The 19,334-nt window shown below is 39.7% G+C and overlaps 1 protein-coding gene across 3 annotated transcripts in view; it reads left to right on the top strand.

The window, feature by feature from the left end:
- The window catches only part of plcb3 (phospholipase C, beta 3 (phosphatidylinositol-specific)), a 62,821-nt gene that overhangs the window by 4,848 nt on the left and 38,639 nt on the right, over positions 1-19,334 (top strand). For all 3 annotated transcript variants that reach the window (XM_034303617.2, XM_034303616.2, XM_026936270.3), the window contains exon 2: positions 16,320-16,406. In XM_034303617.2, coding sequence (XP_034159508.1) covers positions 16,320-16,406 — 87 coding nt within the window. The remainder of the gene's footprint in view (positions 1-16,319; positions 16,407-19,334) is intronic.

Raw genomic sequence — 19,334 nt, 5'->3', positions numbered from 1 at the left:
AACCAGCTAATTAGTTAAGTCTGCCTGTCAGGATGCCTAATGTTAGGACACTAACAGTGGGAAGGATTTAACAGAAGACAGGACAATGTTAGCTACAAAACAAGCAGTCGAAGAACTTAACTCCTTTTGCATGGCTGATTCAAGTGGATGTTACGGTAAAAAAATGTGTTAACACGTATCTAAATTTAATTTTTCCCATTTAAAACCAAAAGTTTCTCAGTACTTGCATCTATTTCAGGGAACATTATGTATGAGCTCAGTTTCAGATCTCACTGAATGCATCTAAAGCCATTGAGCCCATCACACCTGACATGCAAATTGTTATAGTACCCATAAACTTAGCCTTGCATGCTAATCTAGCCAGATAGCTAGCATACTAATATCAATATTCAGCAAACTGAAGTTGTTAAGCTTTATCTTGACCGGCATGGACAATGTTATAATGTAATATAATATCTAAAATTAACCGCTGACAACATGACAATGGAAATTAGAGGTATGCATCAGGACTGGGATCTCATGGGACTGAACTGAAAAGTCACATGAGCAGCAAGTATTTACTCAGGCAGTCAGATATAAAGTTCACAAAACAGAGAGAGATCACACAATTCCAATAATGTTCAGTAAAACTCCATTAAATGTCTTATTTTATACAAACACAATACTTCCATACTTCCAAAATACAGGTCATAATGCTGTTATTTCTTAGCAAATCCAGCAGTGGAAAAACCACTCTGATTGGTTTATTAAAAAACAAGTTAATTGGTTTAAATTACTTATTTGTAGAGATACCTCTTTTCCGATACTGATACTGAAACCTTGGGTATCTCCTGATATTGATCTCTATCCAATTTAAATAGTACTAGTCATTAAAATTTACTGAAGCAATTCAGTTGAAAAAATACAAGGGGAAAAAAGTACATAACTGTACATAACAAATGACTTACACAAAACTGCAGCTTTTTTATTTATTTAAACATAAACACACAAAAAAAAATCCAAATAACTATAATAATTCATAAAATATGTTAAAATGAATCTTAACAAAAATATGTTAACGTTAGGCCACGTGGCTGCTGTTGTTATTGTGCGATATACTTTAACACTGCTTTACCTTGTTGTGCTACAACAAATTCTCTGATATTTCAAGTTATATGTGTTACAGGATCAGATCTTTTAAGTTCTTTTTTTTTTTTTTGGCTCTGATATATGATCCATCATTTTTTGCTTGTATCATTCCAATAGCGATCTGATCAGTGGCATCTCTAATTATCTGTTTAAATTTTGGTAAACAGAATCAGCCAAGTTCTTTATAAAATATTATAGATATTTTATACAGTGCATAGTATATAGAGTACAAACAGAAATAAGGAATGGACACTGATCCCACTCGTGTCTGCATGTGACAAATTAAAGGAAATTTACTAGCAGTTATCTAGCCAGGTAAATATGATTTACGCCATGTCTGAATTCATTTCCTACTCTCAGCATAGTGTGGTATGTTGTGTGCTGCCATTTTGTTGTGTTCCAAATTCCCAGTGGACAGATTATTACCCATAGTGCACCGGACATTGGAAAACCAACAGACACTACCTCTAAGTCTAAGCACCACATGGATGATTTGTTTCTTAGCATGGATACTGGAGCAGCGCACTTTGTTGTGTAAATAAAAATGAATAAAAACTAAAGCCAGAAGGTGCTTGTTAGTATGTGTCTGGGATTGCCTTGAAGTAGGATACTTGAAATAATATCTTGAAATTGCCCAAAAAAACATTAGCCTGGAAAACTGCTTTCCTGATGCTGTATGTTGAAAAGGACAAACTTTATTCAGGGAGATTGTAATTCAATGTCATGATGGAAATACCAAGCACGGTGCATATCATAATATTCCAGGGAACTGATTTGCTTGCCCTGCGATGGACTGGCAGGGTGAATTCTCCAGCTTTTCACGGGATAGGCTCCGGATCCACCGCCACCCTGCTCAGGATTAAAGCGGTTACTGAAGACGAAATGAATGAACTGATTTCCGTGTTGCACATTAATGTTTTTGTATTTTTTTCCCCCCTTGTAGTCTCCAGTGTATAGTAAAGTTTGCTGTTCTCATTGAGTATCCGTATCTAAACCATCTGTTGAGCTGTGATGAAAAATGACGCTGACTCCACAATCTTCACGAATCGCTCTCTCGTGCTTTCTCAGAGGGAATTTGCAGGAAGTATTTAGGGTTGGGATCGACTGTGTGAACTGTGAGAGACAACATGAGGCTTTTTCTCCATGGTGTGGAGTGGCCATGAGTCAGAAAAGGCGTGCAAGGGAGAAAAAGGGACTGATGTAAGTGTGTGTGAGTGTGAAAAAGCGATGTTTCATACAGAAGAGATGTGACTGAAGAAACAGTGGAAGAGATGTGTCAGGGATGCTGGGAAGGCAAGAGAGTGATTGAAAGAAAGAGTTATCGAAAATGTGCTTTATTGCCATTGTTACTTTTCATATTGCAGGAAGTTAACTGGAGTAAATATTCATTATCATCTGTGGTGCAAGTGTGATTACTGTAGACTAGAATTTTTAGACGCTTCCCTGTACTGAGAAAGGAAAAGAAAATCTGTTTGCTCTAAACTGACTTCTACTCTTATGCTTTTTATTTGTGCTCTTTATTGTGTATAAGCACCATCGTTATTTAGCTAGTGTCTCTAAAGGCTGCGTTTATGCTTAAATAACCACATTAATGAAACAAACCCCCGTGACCTATGTTTCACAGATAGAGAATTTTAGTCCGGTTATTCTGCATATCTCTGTGTTGTACAGGGTTGTACGTGTAGCACGTTGCTGTAGCTCCGTCTCAGCGTGTAGCAAACCCGGCGTAGTGATGACGTCTCACAGAGAACCTCTCCATGTTTGTACGAGCGCGTCTTGTTTGGGTGTGCATGCGACTGTGTGTACATTTCTCTCCAAATAACTTCCTGGTCTAGATTGCATCCAGAGCCAAAATGTTTCTCTCTGTCCCTCTTTCTTCCTGTGTCTCTGTCTCAGCATCTCTTTCTCTCCCCATGTTTCGCTTTCTTCTTGTAACTCTTTTACTCTCTCATTGTCTCTCTCTCTCTTAGTGCCTTTCCCTGCATCTCTTCCTGTCGCTGTGCTTCTGTCTCCTCATGACTCTCTCTTGTGTTTCTCTCTTTGTGTATCTCTCTTCCAGTGTGTCTTTGTTTCTCTGTCTCTCTCTGTAGCTTTCTTTCCCCTGTTTCTTTCCTCTGTATCTCTTTCTCTTCCTGTGTTTCTCTCTCATGTCTCTCTTTCCCTGTCTTTCCCATGGCTCTCATTTCTCTATCTCTCTCTCTCTCTCCCCCCATATCTCTCTCTTCCTGTGTTTCTCTCTCATGTCTCTCTCATGTCTCTCTCTTGTATCTTTTTCTTTACCCATGTCTCTCTCCCTTTATCTCTCTCTTACCCCAAGTCTTACTCTCCCTGTATCTCTCTTTTAGCTCCTTCTCTCCCCATGTGTCTCCCTTACTGTGTCTCTCTGTCCCTGTCTTTTTCTTCCCTTTATTATCTCTCCTGACTTTATCGCCTCTCTCTCTCTCTCTCTGTCTCTCTCTCTCACACACACACTCATACCATATAGTTCTTTCATTCTCCCTCTCCCTCTCTGGCTTTTTGGTTGATATTAGATTAATTGTATTCAGTGTTTGTGTATGTAAAGGCCTTGGCGGTGGCCAGTTACTTACGAATCTTATCTAAGAATGTGTCTGTGTAATTTATTATAGAGGGATTATTTTTCTACATTTTGATAATGTGATACTTCTACTGATAAACTAAAATATCGCTCTGCAGTTTCTCACGTTGGTAAAAAAAAATGTTATGTTGTCCACATTCTATACTTGTATGGTCCTGTGACTGGATGGGAAAATTCTGGGAAATATTTAGTGATCCAACAGATTTCTAATTGGCCGTAGCAGCTTTCTGTGATAGTAGTGTAGCAAAGGACAATATAGCAAACACAGTTAAAAAGCTCTAGTTTATGCATGTCTGAAATAACACTCCTGCCTTCTTGACCTGTGTAACTACCTGCTCTGACCTGCTGTTCCTATCTGTGTGTGTGTGTGTGTGTGTGTGTGTGTGCGCGTATACATACTAAAGAGATTGAACAAAACAAGGGTGTGCTGGGATGAATGTGCCCGGTAGCAGATTCCTGCTGGTGCCTAGGCTTTGTTCACACAGCAGGAAATATTTAGTCTTAAATCTGCATTGCAGCTAACAAGTGATCAGATCTGATTTCACTCCCATTTGTTTGTCTGTTCACATTTCTCGGACACGCGTCGCAGATCAGGCAAAAGTTATCTATCTAGTTAGATAGCTACCATCATGAAGATGGATCATGATTTAAATAAAGTCCAATCATAGTTCCTAATGTTTTTGGTGCAGATAACAGCAACAGAACTCCTCATGGCTCATGACAGAAGAATTTTTAAATGCACCAGATGACCAGATGACCAGTGCTCTTCTGTCTCATGAACACACAGCTGCTTTTCCAGGACAGTGCAGGACACCCAGAAACCGCTCTCATCTGGGCAGCATAACACCACAGAAAGGCAGCATGCAGCTAAATAAATATCTTTTAATAGCCTTGATTTAAAAGATAGCATGTGCAGTGCATTGTGTTTAACCTGCTGTAAATCAGCAGCAACGTGAATAAAACATAGGCTAATTAGAAAAGGCTAATAGCATGTACGAAAAAAAGTGATAGGCTATAAACTAGCTGTGTGCAGTTTCACAGTGAACACCTGCTTAGTGTAGGATGTTTCTTACATTTTAAACCTTTAAAAAAAGATTATAAGTAATAAAATTTATGAGTGGAAAGTTTAGACCTCTAGTCACTTGAGTGATATAAACCATGCTGCACTTTATGGGACTTTAGTTACTTTAGCCAGTTGCTCTCTGTTGTGTATTTTGGTTACGAGAAAAAGCTTGTTATAATAGCATTTGCCTTTCCTCATCATCACCGCTTCTGATTTGACTCCACCAACACTTATGGCTGTGCACTGAGTTGATTTGCTTTTCTCCAGGAAAGCATTGTTAATTATGGAGACAAAATAAGTTAATGGAATCTAATGGGAAAATGAGTGGTGAAATAGCAGATTTTTTTTGTCTGAAATTCTGCTTAATCGTTGGTGGGCCATCCAGAAAATGATGAGCAAAAAGCCACAAATGTACTTGCTACTGGGAAATGATTATTGGATGAAAGCGAATAGGTACTACATATGCCACTGAATATATATACAATATTAGACAGGATTAGACAGAGCCTATTTTAAATAATATATTTTAAACATAGTGTTTGCTGGCTGCGGAAGCACCTTTTTACTTTTCAGGACTGTCTTGTGAAATGTGGGACAGGTGGTCATCTTATCTTTGTGTCTCAGCTGCTCATGGCATGCGACTTGACTGGTCAGACTAGTGTTATGGAAGCTACTCTGCAACTATGACTTGTCAAGCTATAAGCTATTCATGCTTTAAAATAGCCAGGCTTGATAAAGTAGCTAGCTACACTAAGATAATATAGCTGAATAATGTGAATAATAAAACTTATCATCTTTCATTGTTATTTTGGCATATTGGCTGATGCTAGCTAACAAGTGATCAGTGATCAGTGATCAAATACCTGAGGTCAGCTGTCGTGCTCCAAAAAAAGATACATATAATATATGGCCAAAAGTTTGTAGACACCTGACCATCACTGGCCTTCTTTGGTGCTTAAAATTTTGGACATCAACATTATTTTTATTTCCAGTCTGCATAGGTTACAATTAAACATGTATACATTGACATATGAATATTTCACGCTCAGAAACATTGATAAATATGGCCATACATGGTCATAATAGTGCAATCCTGTTATTCCCAGAGAGCTTATGATATGGGGTGCACATATTATTGCTTGTTCTACTCTAGTTAGTAGTATTGAACTATACAGATGGATAGATATAGATAGATCGATAGATAGGACAGTTTGCATTTGGTGATTTCAAAAATAACAATATAAAAATAATGTTGAAATGAAAGGGGGAAAGCTTGTTACTGGAAAACCTCCATTATTTTCAAAATAGCTCAGCTACTGCCATGCTACTAAAAATGTAGTTAAGCTAGTAGCATCGCTGCTTGTAGCTGATTACTCTCCAACACTGGTTTGGTGGAAAAATGCTGAATTTGTTTTTCACACCAAATGCTCTGTTAATGCTCTGATTTCAGGCTGCCTGACTGGACATGGCCTCACTGGCCTGAGTGCTGAAGAGCAAACAAGTTAATTACACTTACCTGCAGTGATAGTGCATTTTTTTTCTTTCTCCTGCCTCTCTTGTCTCCTCCTCTTCACTCACTTCTCACTCTCATGTTGTTCCCAGATCACGCAGTCTCCTTTTTTCCCCCCTCTGCCTTCCTCAAGTGTTTACCTCGTCCCCCACACACATCCTGTTTATGGTGAGGACAGACATACACACTACATAACTCATATTACACAATACACACATATGTCCCAAAGATGTGGTATTTTATGTGGTATGGCTTTCCCCAGGCAGTACCACGAGTCACGCATGAAAGCGTTAGGTCTGGTACATGCAAACATGGCCTCTGCTGGCTTTGCACGTTTTAGGAGGGGCTTTCATGCCACAGCTTTGAAAATCTGCATTTCCAAAAGCTAAGACTTGCTTTTAATGATCCCCATGATTGATACTGCACCCAATTTAACTCAGAAATGGGAACTTGCATGGAATTACTTATCTTTTGACCTCTGCACATTTTAGCTATAAAATGTGGAAAACCATTGGCACCTCTATGAAGGCTTGTCTTTTATTAGCAACAAACAAATCAGCTAATATTAATAATGTGAATGATCATATATCTGATGTATTTATCTTCTCAAAACTGTAAGGTCCATGTTAAAGATTTAACCAACTAATGTGCCTGTATGTTGATTGATCTAATAGCAAATAGTACTATACTACTGTATCTCATTTAAAATGAGAGAAATGGTACTTTATGATGTAAGTAGCCACACTGATATGATGTCTTTTGCTGGACTTTTTAGGGGCCTTTTTCTTTTGTTGTTCCTAGTTGAAGTTGGAAATACATATGGTGGCGCCGAAGGGTGTCCCAAACTGCTGATTTATTTCCCCCGTGACGAAAGGTTAAGCAAATATTGTGATACAAAAAATGTAAAATCAACACAAACATGCTTGTTTGTCTTTCTGGGAAATGAAAATGCACACCTGGCTTCTCGTTTGCGGCTCTCTGGTGCAGCTCATCTGTGAGGCCCCCTGAAGTATTGCTGTACATTACTGTAGATGACTTGCTTGTGGTGCGTCTTGTACATGCTGTGTGGCTCTCTGACACAGCTTTTCCGTGAGGCCCTCTGAAGCACTATGTTGTGGCTGTCTTGTGCAGCTCATCCTTGAGGTGTTCTGAAGCAGTACTTTGTGGCTTTTTGGTGCGACTCACCTTTGAAGCATTCTGAAGCAGTACTTTGACCACAACACCTCACAGGTGAGACACTGCACTTTGCTCCTCTGCTCATTTGTGAGGGCCTTTGAAAAAGTACTTTGTGGATCTCTGGCACAGCTTGTCGGTGAGGCCCTCTGAAGCAGTACTTTGTGGGTCTCTGTTACAGCTTATCTGTTAGACCCTCTGAAATAGTACTTTGTGGTTCTCTGGTGCAGCTCATTCGTGAGACCCTCAGAAACAGTACATTGTGGCTCTCTGGTGCAGCTAATTTATGAGGTCTTTGAAGCAGTACTTTGGGGCTCCCTGGTGCAGCTCTTCCATAAGGCTACCTGAAGCAGTACTTGGTGGCTTTCTGGCACAAATCGACCGTGAGGTGTTCCGAGGTAGCATATTGTGGCTCTCTGGTGCAGCTCGTTTGTGAGACCCTCTGAACCAGTACATTGTGGCTCTCTGGTGCAGCTCATCCATGAGGCCGTCTGAAGCAGTACTTTGTGGTTCCCTGGTGCAGCTCATTCAAGGCCCTCTGAAGTAGTGCTATACTTCATGTTTGTGGTTCATTCTAGCACTCAATCATACACCTCAGGGGCAGTACTTTATGGCTCCCTGATGCAGTGCTTTGTGGCTCTCTGGTTCAGCTCATCTGATAGGCCCTCTGATGCATCAATTTGTTCTTTGAAGCCCTAAGAAATAGCACTTTATGGTCATCTGATGCACTCTGTCCAAGAGACTCTTAGAAACAGTGCTATGGCCAATGTTAACTCTTGCTTGTGTGTTAATGAATGTCTCACCACACACAGAAACATGCTAGCGGATACTTGACACTGAGTTGAGAGAGCAAGGGATTGAAGGGCGGCGTTACAACAAAATGCCACTTTGTCAATCTCAGCTTCCCGCAATTCACATATGGGTGTGTTTGACCTTTGCACCCTGCCTCCAGGCTTTCCTCTGTCTCGATTAGGATCGTTGGGTTGTTCCTGAGGGAGACCTGGCGCTGTTTGTGTATGGGTGTGTGTTTGTTTTACGCTGCTGGAACGTGCAGGGCAGCTGCAGTAAATCATTGGGATCATTTCGTAGCTGCTCAAAGGTCTCCTATCTCCATCTCCTGTCATTCTCTAATTTTTTTCTGTCTCCATTCTACCTCCACCTCTGCTAGACTCTATTTCCCTGTGTTTTTTTTTCTGGTATTGAGTCTAAAGGTAAATCAGGGACATTGTCTTAGCAGTAGGCTATTACACATGGTCAATAGACAAACTTCAACACAGCGAGAACCTAAACACACACAATAATAAATGGCTTGTTTGCCTTCCCTCTTTGTTTCAACATCCCCGGGAATTATACACTATGAATCTAGCAACCTGCCTCCAAGGCTATGGCCTTATATGTTCTTGTTCAGTTTAACATGCAGTGCATCTCATGTCAAGTATTCATTGCGGGTAATTCCGAACGAACTCTTTTAGCCGCTCTTTCAGGTTGTCTGCCATCATCGTGGTTTTTTCCGTCTGCTGTTGACGTTACGCCACAGTGCGCTTTACTGTCTCTACTGTTTGTTGGTATTGCATCCTGCGCATATGTAGCAATAAATCTTGAGGATGTGTATGGCCAGTACTCTGACAACAAGACACACAGGGCAGCCATCATGCATGCATATATGGCTAGTTACAGTGAAGTATGAACACTTACGAAAACATGGAAGAGACAAAGATAGCAGCAGTGTGGGTTGGGTATGTGCATTAGTTCAGTTAAAGAAGAAGAAATATAAAATGCAAAATATATAGTTATGTAACATTTTAAATAATGTTACACATAGCTATCAAACTGTCTGCATGACTTGGGCATATAACATAATGCAATGAGAAATTGATTCATTTGAGAAATTGAGTCATTGGTAAGATGTGTGTATGTGTACAACAATGTACAGCTGCTGCTAGGTTTAAAAAGGAAAAGCAAAAGTTTTAGTTGCAATGTATTTTTGATTTGCACTTCCTCATTGTTGTGCTGCAGTTGAAATGATTTGTTAGTCCTGTTTGCAGATGCGTTTTTTGTTGCCAGTCAGCTGCTGTGGTGGGACTGTTTGGTGCGGGGGTGTTTAGGAGGAAGTTGGACCTAACAAAAAGACTGTTTCTTCTTGATGGAAATATTCACCACTGGATGTTCTGGCCCTTTAACAGGCCTGTCATATTCTACCCTCAGCCTGTCAATCACTTTGTGCAAGTTTGGAAAGACAGAGTCACTAATATCAGTGTTTGTGATAACCACAGGCTGTTCCAGGTGGTGAGAAATCGTTTCAGTCTGAAGCAGGAATTCCTTTCAGCTGACATCTCGGTGACTAGCTGGCTAGAATTACAACAAATGAGTTACAAGAGTTACAAATGTTCCTATTATCACATCAAATTTCACCCATTACTAGAAAATGTGCGCCTATCAGTGGTGGCTGGTTGTGATATTAGAGAAGAGAGTTAAAATCTATTACCTATCACTTATCAAACATATTTAATGGCAGATATCCAGCTGCATTCATGATTTCTTGTTTTCAAGTATTTCAAGTCTCTTGTTCCAAAAAAACAGTAAACTCATCCTACTGTTGTCTGTTCATTTGTGTAATTTGTACTTTTATTGGAGTGTGTCTACTTTTTTTTTTTTTTTTTTTTTTTACTCCAAAGGCATTCTGGGAGGAAAAGCTGATCAAGTAAGTTGGGCAGTGGTAGCTCAGTGGTTAAGACGTTGGACTTCTGATCGGAGTTCAAATCCCGGCACTGCCAAGCTACCATTCTGGGTCCTTGAGCAAGGCCCTTAACCCTCAGCTGCTCAGTTGTATAAATGAGATAAATATAAGTCGCTCTGGATAAGGGTGTGTGTCAAATGCTGTAAATGTAAATGAGTAAATAACCACCTCATTCAATCATTACACCCCTGCCTGTATTTCACATGCGCCTTCTCAGTTCATGTCATGAGGATATGTTATGGAAGCATCAGTGATAGGGGAAAAATCTTAATTAGAGGACAAAAAAATGTCAACTAGGGGACATTTCACTCTGTGTAATCACCTGATACAACTGTAACTGCTGAAGCTACTGCCTGGGCTAGAAAGAAATCAGCCCGAGCCTCGTTTCTTTATTCCTTCTTCTAGTCCACAAGTCCTCTTTAAAACATTTGTTAACAGCAAATAATATGATGTGGATGCCAAAAAATGAAACTTTATAGTGATGTTTTTTGTGTTGAAAGACAGGGGTGATGGCATAGTCCTGCTAGCCACCCCTAGCATCTACCATCCAATGTTTAAATCCATTACAGTACTCCCAAGAACACGACCTACCAAAAGGTCCCACTCAAAGCCCGTCTTTTAGCGGCTGATTGAGTAGCATACTTTGTTGGCAGTGAAAGTAGATACAGACAGATACAGGATTGCAGAAGCATTTCAATTGGAGCTTAACAATGAGGAAGTGCAATCACAAATAGAATTGTTGCTCTTAATTACAATGTGGCAGAATCCTACCTGCTTAGACACGCACTTGCGTAGAATACACATTTTGCAGTTGATTCTGATTAAAGACATTCATCTAATTATGTGCAATTGCAAGTGCGTAATTGACGAAGTATTCTTGAATAAAGTCTGGATAATGCTAAAATGTGTTATGCATGTAAAAAATGATTGCAGGGATGCCCCCATGTGCAAAGATGCCATTGATTAACATGTTCAGTTTGATTTTTGGTCCTTGATTATAAAGCCCCAGTGAGTCACATTATTATTAATCTCTGAGCAACTTTACTGCTGGGTAAATGTAAAGGGAGTTTAACCCAAGTGTTTAAAAAAATTGCACAATCCAGCTTTAGGGGTTTATAAGCATGTTAATATTGCAAGCCAAATACAAGCAGAGTCAGGAGGCCTACAAACTCACCCACTGAAATAGCTGACATAGTTTCTGCATTACTCTGTGTGTATGCATGTTTGTATGTGTGTGTGTCTGTGCGAGTGAGTGTGTTTAAGAAATTAACAAAAACACACCCCTATTGTGGTCTCTTGGCTTAGCCAGGCCTCATGCTGGTCCAGTTCTTTTATTTAATAGATTACTAAAAGGACTGCTTTAATAGTCTACTTACAGTCCCCTGAGGGACTTTTAGTGCTTACGGATCCAACACACACACACACACACACACAGTCTCAAGTTCTCGCATGAATCCCTGTGTCATGGCATTGGTGTGTATTCCTGGAAAAATAAACATGCACTGTGTTTTGTGTGAAGCTAACATGAGAGAGCCTATGAGTACATGATTTTTCTTGTTATAAATAAGTAGGTCATAGCTGGAGAGATGCTTGTTTATACTTGTGTACTGTGTGTAATCTTAGCTGTCATTTAATAGCTGCATGTGTAGGTTGGGTGACCTGTAAGGAATAAACAAAAACAGGGAAAATAATCAATGATGGAGTGGTGTGATGTGGTCCGACGTAGGGCTGCGAAATATGAGGATATAGTATCGATATTGTGCTAAATTACACTCATGGAGCACTTTATTAGGAACACTATATTAATACTGGATAGGGCCTCCCTTTGTTCTCAAAACAGCCTTCATTCTTTGTGGCATGGATTCTACAAGATGTTGGAAGCATTCCTTGTTGACATGATTGCATCATGCGATTCCTGCCGATTTTCCAGGTGCACTTTCATGCTGTGAATCTCCTGTTCTACCACATCGCAACGGTCTTCTATTGGATTCAGATCCAGTGACTGGGAAGGTCACTGAAGAACACTGAACTCATTATCGTGTTCATGAAACCAGTTTGAGATGACTTTTGCTTTGTGACATGGTGCATTATCATGTTGAAAGTAGCCATTAGAAGATTGAAAAAATCATCAGAAAGTTATTAACAATTAAACAAATGCACTCCTGAGTCCTCCTGTGCCACCACTGATGAATTTTTTTGAAAGTTTACTTTTGCTGCAGTGAACTGTTTGGGGAAAAGCTAGAAATTCACTTATATAGTCTTCTTATATGCAAAGGTAAAATCATGATAATGATTAAAATGTTTGATGTAAACATTAACATTTAAAGTCACAGAGATCACACTTTTTCCCCATTCTGATGTTTGATGTGAACATTAACTTAGCCTCTTGACCTGTATCTGCATGATTTTATGCATTGTGCTGCTGCCACACGATTGGCTGACTGGATAACTGCATAAATAAGCAGGTGTATATGAGGGGTGCGCGTGCGTGCGCGTGCGTGCGCGTGCGTGTGTGTGTGTGCGCGTGTGTATATATATGTATGTATATTACACAAACCTATGTGTCATGATACACATTATGCATCGTAGACATGTCTTCAAGTATCATAATATGATATTTTTGTCATGTCTCCCATCCCTAACCCGACGTGAAGCTGATTATTTTGATTAGTTTCCTACAACAGCTTGTCATGAAGTGTTTTATTCTGCTCATAATGGAGCTATTTGCCAGCAATTTCCCATTTTTTTATGGACAGTTGAATTATATTTTTTTCAGTTACATTTAATGTTGTAGAATGTCCATGATCATTACTTTCTGTTATCACTGATTTTAAGTGTGTGTGTGTGTGTGTGTGAGAGTGTATGTCTGTGTGTGTGTAAAATACAGATAGGGAGAAGGATTATTAAGGCTTATTAGCTGAAGGCCAGTGCCTGTAGGGGGTCAGGAGATACTGGAAGAAATCGTTACACTGCAGTGTATTTTCCAGTCCCTAATGAGTATTTACTATAAGGCTAAAGGTTAAGGCTAGTGCACCCGCTAGCACACACTACAGATCCAGGGGATATAAAATGCATGAGCTAAGTTGTGAGAAGATCAAAAAGAAAGGCACTGTGTAACCATAACACACTCCTTCTCTCGACTCTTCTTCAGCTCGCTCACCCCCCCCCCCCCCCCACCCCCCCCCCCCCCCCCCTTCCTTCACTCCTCACTCTTTCATATTGAAATGGACCCACCTGAAGGTGTTCGATGCCGATGGGTCCTGCACCGAGATGCTTTGTTTAGCAAACGCTGCTCTGAATGGAGGTCATTCAGGACCCACAATACAACGGTAATATATTTGTGTTTATGCAAATGCAGACAAGCAGCATATGTTTGTGTGGTGTGGTGTGTGGTGTTTTGTGTTGACAAGAAGAAAGGGAAAAATATTCTTGCATATCTTGGCAATCGATGAATGTTTTTTCCAAGAAGCCATAAATGTAATCAGTGCTGAGCAGTTGATTGTCCTATTTGACAACGCCCTCAATTTGCTCTGTGCTTGTGGTGTTCGGTTTATTTATTGTACATCATTTGAGATTTTTGCAAAAGAGATGGAGAGCAAGGGGATGAGTAATGGAAAAAGAAATGGAATGTACAAAGGGAATTATGACAAATAAGTTGGAATCTGATTGGCCTTTTATTTTTTAAAAACAAAAGAAAAACAGGAAAAGGATGTGAAAAAACAAACACATACAGGCAAACCAAAGAATATTGTCATCTCTTTTTGGAGAATGAGGTGACATCGATTAAGGCCAGGAAGATCTCCTTAAATGGTTATCTGATTTCATGAAAAACATTTCAAATCTTGCATGTTCCACCACTCTCTCTGTATTATCCGATTATCTCTCTGTAGCTCTCTCTTTCTCCGACAGTGCACATTAAGGTGAAGGTATGGGGTTACTCTGTGGCTCTTGTGGCTTTGGTGCCGGCGCTTCACCTTTCAGCCATTAGACTTGACTCTAAATCCAACTGTCCCTAAGGGGCCTTGAGTTTTCTCTCTTTCTCTGAAAGCCATCCACTGATCCCAGGCGTATCTCCTTCCTCTTGCCATTTTTCATCTGTTCATCAGCTCTTGGCCCTTAGCACTCGGCTCGAGAGGAACCTTCTTCTGGAGCTGACTCCACCGCTGACTCCTCCACTGTCTGCAAAAGACAATGTACAAGACACTAATGACGGGAGATGTGGGGTCTGTGGCAGGAGGTCCACAGGAAATGTCTTTGTCAGACTGTCATTCAGTGGGAGGAACTGCAGAGCACAGTTCATTAATTCAGCAGTCACATGGTGCACATGGTGTGCACATGGCATATCTCAGCAGGACAGGAAATAGCCTATAATGTCCTTACAAATGGCTTAGGAAACAATGTTGACATAAATTAGTCTCTGATTAATAATGTCCATATCAAATAATCTAAAACAGGAAATTATAGAATTGATGTACCATTAAAATGTTTTGATCTCATATGGGCATGAGTGATAAAGCAAAAAATGTAATATCCCTATGAAGAAAGCATGGCCTTAGTGCCCGTCAGTCCCTGTGAAGGACGCGTGACTTCAGTGTCCAGCACTCCCTATGAAGGAGGAGTGGCTTCAATGCCCTTCAGTCTCTGTGAAGGAGGAGTGGCTTCAATGCCCTTCAGTCTCTGTGAAGGAGGAGTGGCTTCAATGCCCATCAGTCCCTGTGAAGGAGGAGTGGCTTCAATGCCCATCAGTCCCTGTGAAGGAGGAGTGGCTTCAATGCCCTTCAGTCTCTGTGAAGGAGGAGTGGCTTCAATGCCCTTCAGTCTCTGTGAAAGAGGAGTGGCTTCAGTGCCCTTCAGTCTCTGTGAAAGAGGAGTGGCTTCAATGCCCTTCAGTCTCTGTGAAAGAGGAGTGGCTTCAATGCCCTTCAGTCTCTGTGAAAGAGGAGTGGCTTCAATGCCCTTCAGTCTCTGTGAAGGAGGAGTGGCTTCAATGCCCTTCAGTCTCTGTGAAGGAGGAGTTGCTTCAGTGTCCAGCACTCCCTGGGTAGGAGGAGTGGCTTCAGTGTCCAGCACTCCCTGGGAAGGAGGAGTGGCTTCAATGCCCTTCATTCTCTGTGAAGAAGGCATGGCTCACTATGTGTCAGTCCCATGAAGCCAGCACTTTTCAAAACTATGCATTGTATCATACTGTATTGCACTTCCTTGAAATATCACATCGAAACATCTTTAAATCTAGTCATACTGAATTATTGGCTGCTTTAAATCCAAGTCCATATAGTAAAACCTGTCCATTCTGCGTCCAACTTGGCAACAGTCCCAGACAGTAATTTTCAGTGCAAGCTTCTATCTGCTTGAATGGGGAGAGACCAGTTTACCAGAAATGGATCAACAAGATGATGTTTCAAACACCGATTTGAAATGTCTGTTGAAATCTGACAAAATTATATGAAGAATGTGCGGTTTCTGGCTCCTGTAGCATGGAAAAAAAACATTTTTAGGTTGCTCCAAAAACTGCACATGTGTGTTTATTGAATACAAATTGGCCAAAGAAAATTATATTCATGTGTCAGTGTGTGAATGTGTTAGGCCAGGCCTTTTCGCTAACATTTTTACCAACTTGCATAATACAGCCTCCATGTTAAGCATTACATGCTACTCTATTCATATTTCAAGCAGTGGCCTCTCTCTACCCATACTGTCTCTGAATTGTCTTTCATCTGTTGCATTGTTCATCACATATGAGAGAACTTTTCTTGTTCTGCTAGTTATTATCTCTTTGTATCATGACTAGGCCGTGATTTTTAAAAACATCTTAGGAGACATTGTAAAGTGCTTCTATACATTAGAAGCTAGCCTTGTGGTGACTAACTGATGATAAAATTCGTTGACAGCATCTTTTTTTTTTTTCTTATTGATTAGTTGTTGCAGCTGTAAAGCACTCACTGTTGGTCAGAGATGCCTCGTTGCTGTTTAAACTGAGTTTTTCTTCTGAATTAGTACAATTTTTGGAAAATATTTTGACTAGACAGCTCCTCGAGTAAGACCTAAAGTATGTTTCAGTCTATGTCACTATGTGATTGTGTGTTAACGTATCACTGTGTATGTGTGTGTTTAGGAGCCCAACAGCGGCCAGCCCACTCTGGTCACCCTGAAAGTGGACCCTGAAGGATTCTTCCTCTACTGGTCCAGTGGATCAAACATGGTAAGTGCTTTTTTTCCCTACTGTATTTACTTTACACAACACACAAGTCATCAAACTGCTGGACTCAAGCCCTCCCTCCAGGATTGAAATTGAAATTATTTGATTCATTTGTTAGATTATAAATTAAAACCTGAGTAAGTGTTAAGAGGATTGCTCTTAGAATTCAGCAGTGTGTAAACACAATTTTGTCTGGCATGTTTGTTTTTCTTAAAAAAAAAAAAAGGAGGCCATCCTGATTTAAACTTCTGAAGCACATTTCAAGCATATTTACCTGTAAATAACCTTTCTGTTATGTCATTATCTATAGCACGCTATTCTACATGCTTATCATAGCATAATGTCATAACTTTCAGAAAATCAAGCTTTAGATCTAGTATAAACCTGAGAGACCACTTCATGGTAGATGGAGCAGAAATGCCCAGAAGCAGGAAAGAACTCAAATCACATGGATAGCACTAACACCAGTGTTTGATACTGTCATCAGTTCATGAAAAGTGCATTATTAAGCTTTTGGTATCAAAGGTGTCATATTTTTTTTTGTAATATTCGACAAAGTTCTTATTACATTCCATCAGCAGAAAAAAAATTATGCCCTGTGGTGTCCAAGGCTCTGCAAATAAATTAGGGCTGGAAAAAAATGTATTCACATTCATGTTAATTAATTGACATTCGGCTTAAATGTGGCTTATAAATGTTACGTAAAATATAATGTAATGTAAAATATGATCCAAAACAAAACTTTGAAGAACAACTTAACATTTACCATCTTGTTACTCTACTCACTTTCTCCTCTAATGCTAATCTAATGATTATTTCCTGTTACAATAAGAATAACCAATTTAAATAACAAATAAGGACCAGAGGCTTATGTGCTCTTACTATAACACATTTCTGTTTTTGTTTAAGTAAACAAAGAGTGAAATATAAAGATGTATATCGATAAGTTTTCATAATTGATTATGTGGACTAATTGTTGCAGCTTGAAAATAAATTATGTAACTCACTGTTATGTAACCAGTCATGGCAGGGCGGTGTCTGTACTTGCCTGTCAGTCATGCTGTCTGCTAAATGATAAAGCTTCACCATTTTCACTAGTATTCAGGTGTTCTGGATTGTATCAGGTGTCAGTTTTTGGGTGTTTCAAAATGGCTAGCTTCAGCTAACCTCTTGCAAAATCACTGAATGTCCCTTTAAAGCACAATAAAAGCAGAGAACTGCATTTGACTGTCAGTGTTTTTATAATATTAACATAATTCCTTCTGCCTTGTGCCTTCACCTTGTCCAGTTCAGCCTGTATTCTCCTTGCACTGATTCTCGCTTTCACTGAATGTTGTTGTCCTCTTCTCCAATCAGTCTCTTTTATCTGCTTCACTTTCCAATTAATGTGCATCATGTGAGTGCTCATGAATTGAATCAGATTTCAGCCAGTGAAATTAAATCATGCTTTGCCCATCCTTTCGTTTTGTGCTCTTTTTTGGTTCCTCTTTCTTTTCTTTTCATCTTTTCAAGCTTGTCAGTGAGGCATGTATGGCATGTGGTTTATTCAGCTATAGTCTCCTGTGTATTAGGATTTGATTTCCTGTAATTGGATGTCATGTGACACTGCGCTCTGTAAATGTGCATGTGAGCAGAAGACAAAAACAGAACTGTAAGAACAACTGTTCAAAAATCGAGTACACATCTTCACTGCGTTTTTTTCATATATTATGATTTTATAAATGTGTAGTAGATAAAGCGATAGCTTAAGGATAGATCAGATTTCTCTTGTAAGAAAGCCTACTTGTGCATATACTTTCACACAAAAACTGAAAGTCATTTCTTCAGGAGACGAGCTCAGTGTGTGTGTGTGCGTGTGTGTGTGTTGTAGTATTAGGACACTAGGGCAATCTTCGCCTGAGGAGAAGCAGTAACCCTGTTTGGTGGTAGGAATAAATGCCCAGGGGAAGCCAGCCTCGTCTGTAGAGGAAGGAGGACACCTTATCTTGTCTCTTCAGTAACTGCATACTTTTAGATTTAATGTCGCTATTATTATATTTAATAATACCATTATCGCACATACCCTTTTTTTCTTCTCCTTCTAAGTAGCGTAAAGTTGTTAAAAGTCAGTTGCACTTCCACGAATCCACTTTTGTCCTTCTCTGACCTTTCTTATTTTCTTATCCTTTACTTTTATTGGTCACTAATTGTAGCAAACGCTACCTGAGTTCCCTTCATTGTGTCTGGAAATGCTGCTATAAGGTGCAGTGTAGAACACTGTAGAATGGTTTTGTTAGTAAAAGGAAAACACACCCTGCTGAAAACCTCCTCCCAAGTATTATTCTATTGCTATTCTTCTACGGTTACACAGAGTCCACTAATACAGGCCTGTAGAGCACACACTGCTGTATGGAGGTGTTTTGTTGGAGTGTTTTGGGTCTGCTTAGAGGGAAACATTTCTATCCTAATGGGATTGGTCTCTTCCAGGATGATAAATACCTCATCTACAGGGCACGAGGGCTCACTGAATGATTTGATGAGTATGAAAATGATGTAACTCATATGATGTGACCTTCCCAGTCACCAAATCTCAACCCAATTAACTGTGTATTAGAGATTTTGGAGTGACATGTTAGACAGCGTTCTCCACTACCGTCATCAAAACATCAGTTGAGAGAATATTTTTTAGAAGAATGGTGTTCATCTTTACAGTATAGCTCCAGAGACTGTCTAGATTTTAATATTACTATATATTTAATGGATAACGATAACTATATAGTTATAACTGTAACATATATTTTATTTGCTTATATCATTTTCCCAAAATATTGAGAATTGATCTTTTCTTTTTTTATCAAACAAGAAAACTTGTTAGACTTGAAGCATGTGTTTGACAGCTCTTGTTTATATATTAGTCCATCTTACAATCGTTCCACTTTAAAAGTGCAGGGT

The sequence above is a fragment of the Pangasianodon hypophthalmus genome, chromosome 4, assembly GCF_027358585.1.
Source record: "Pangasianodon hypophthalmus isolate fPanHyp1 chromosome 4, fPanHyp1.pri, whole genome shotgun sequence".
NCBI classification, from domain to species: domain Eukaryota; kingdom Metazoa; phylum Chordata; class Actinopteri; order Siluriformes; family Pangasiidae; genus Pangasianodon; species Pangasianodon hypophthalmus.
Note: the sequence above shows the minus strand (reverse complement) of the source record. Positions and strands in the feature narration are given on the sequence as shown.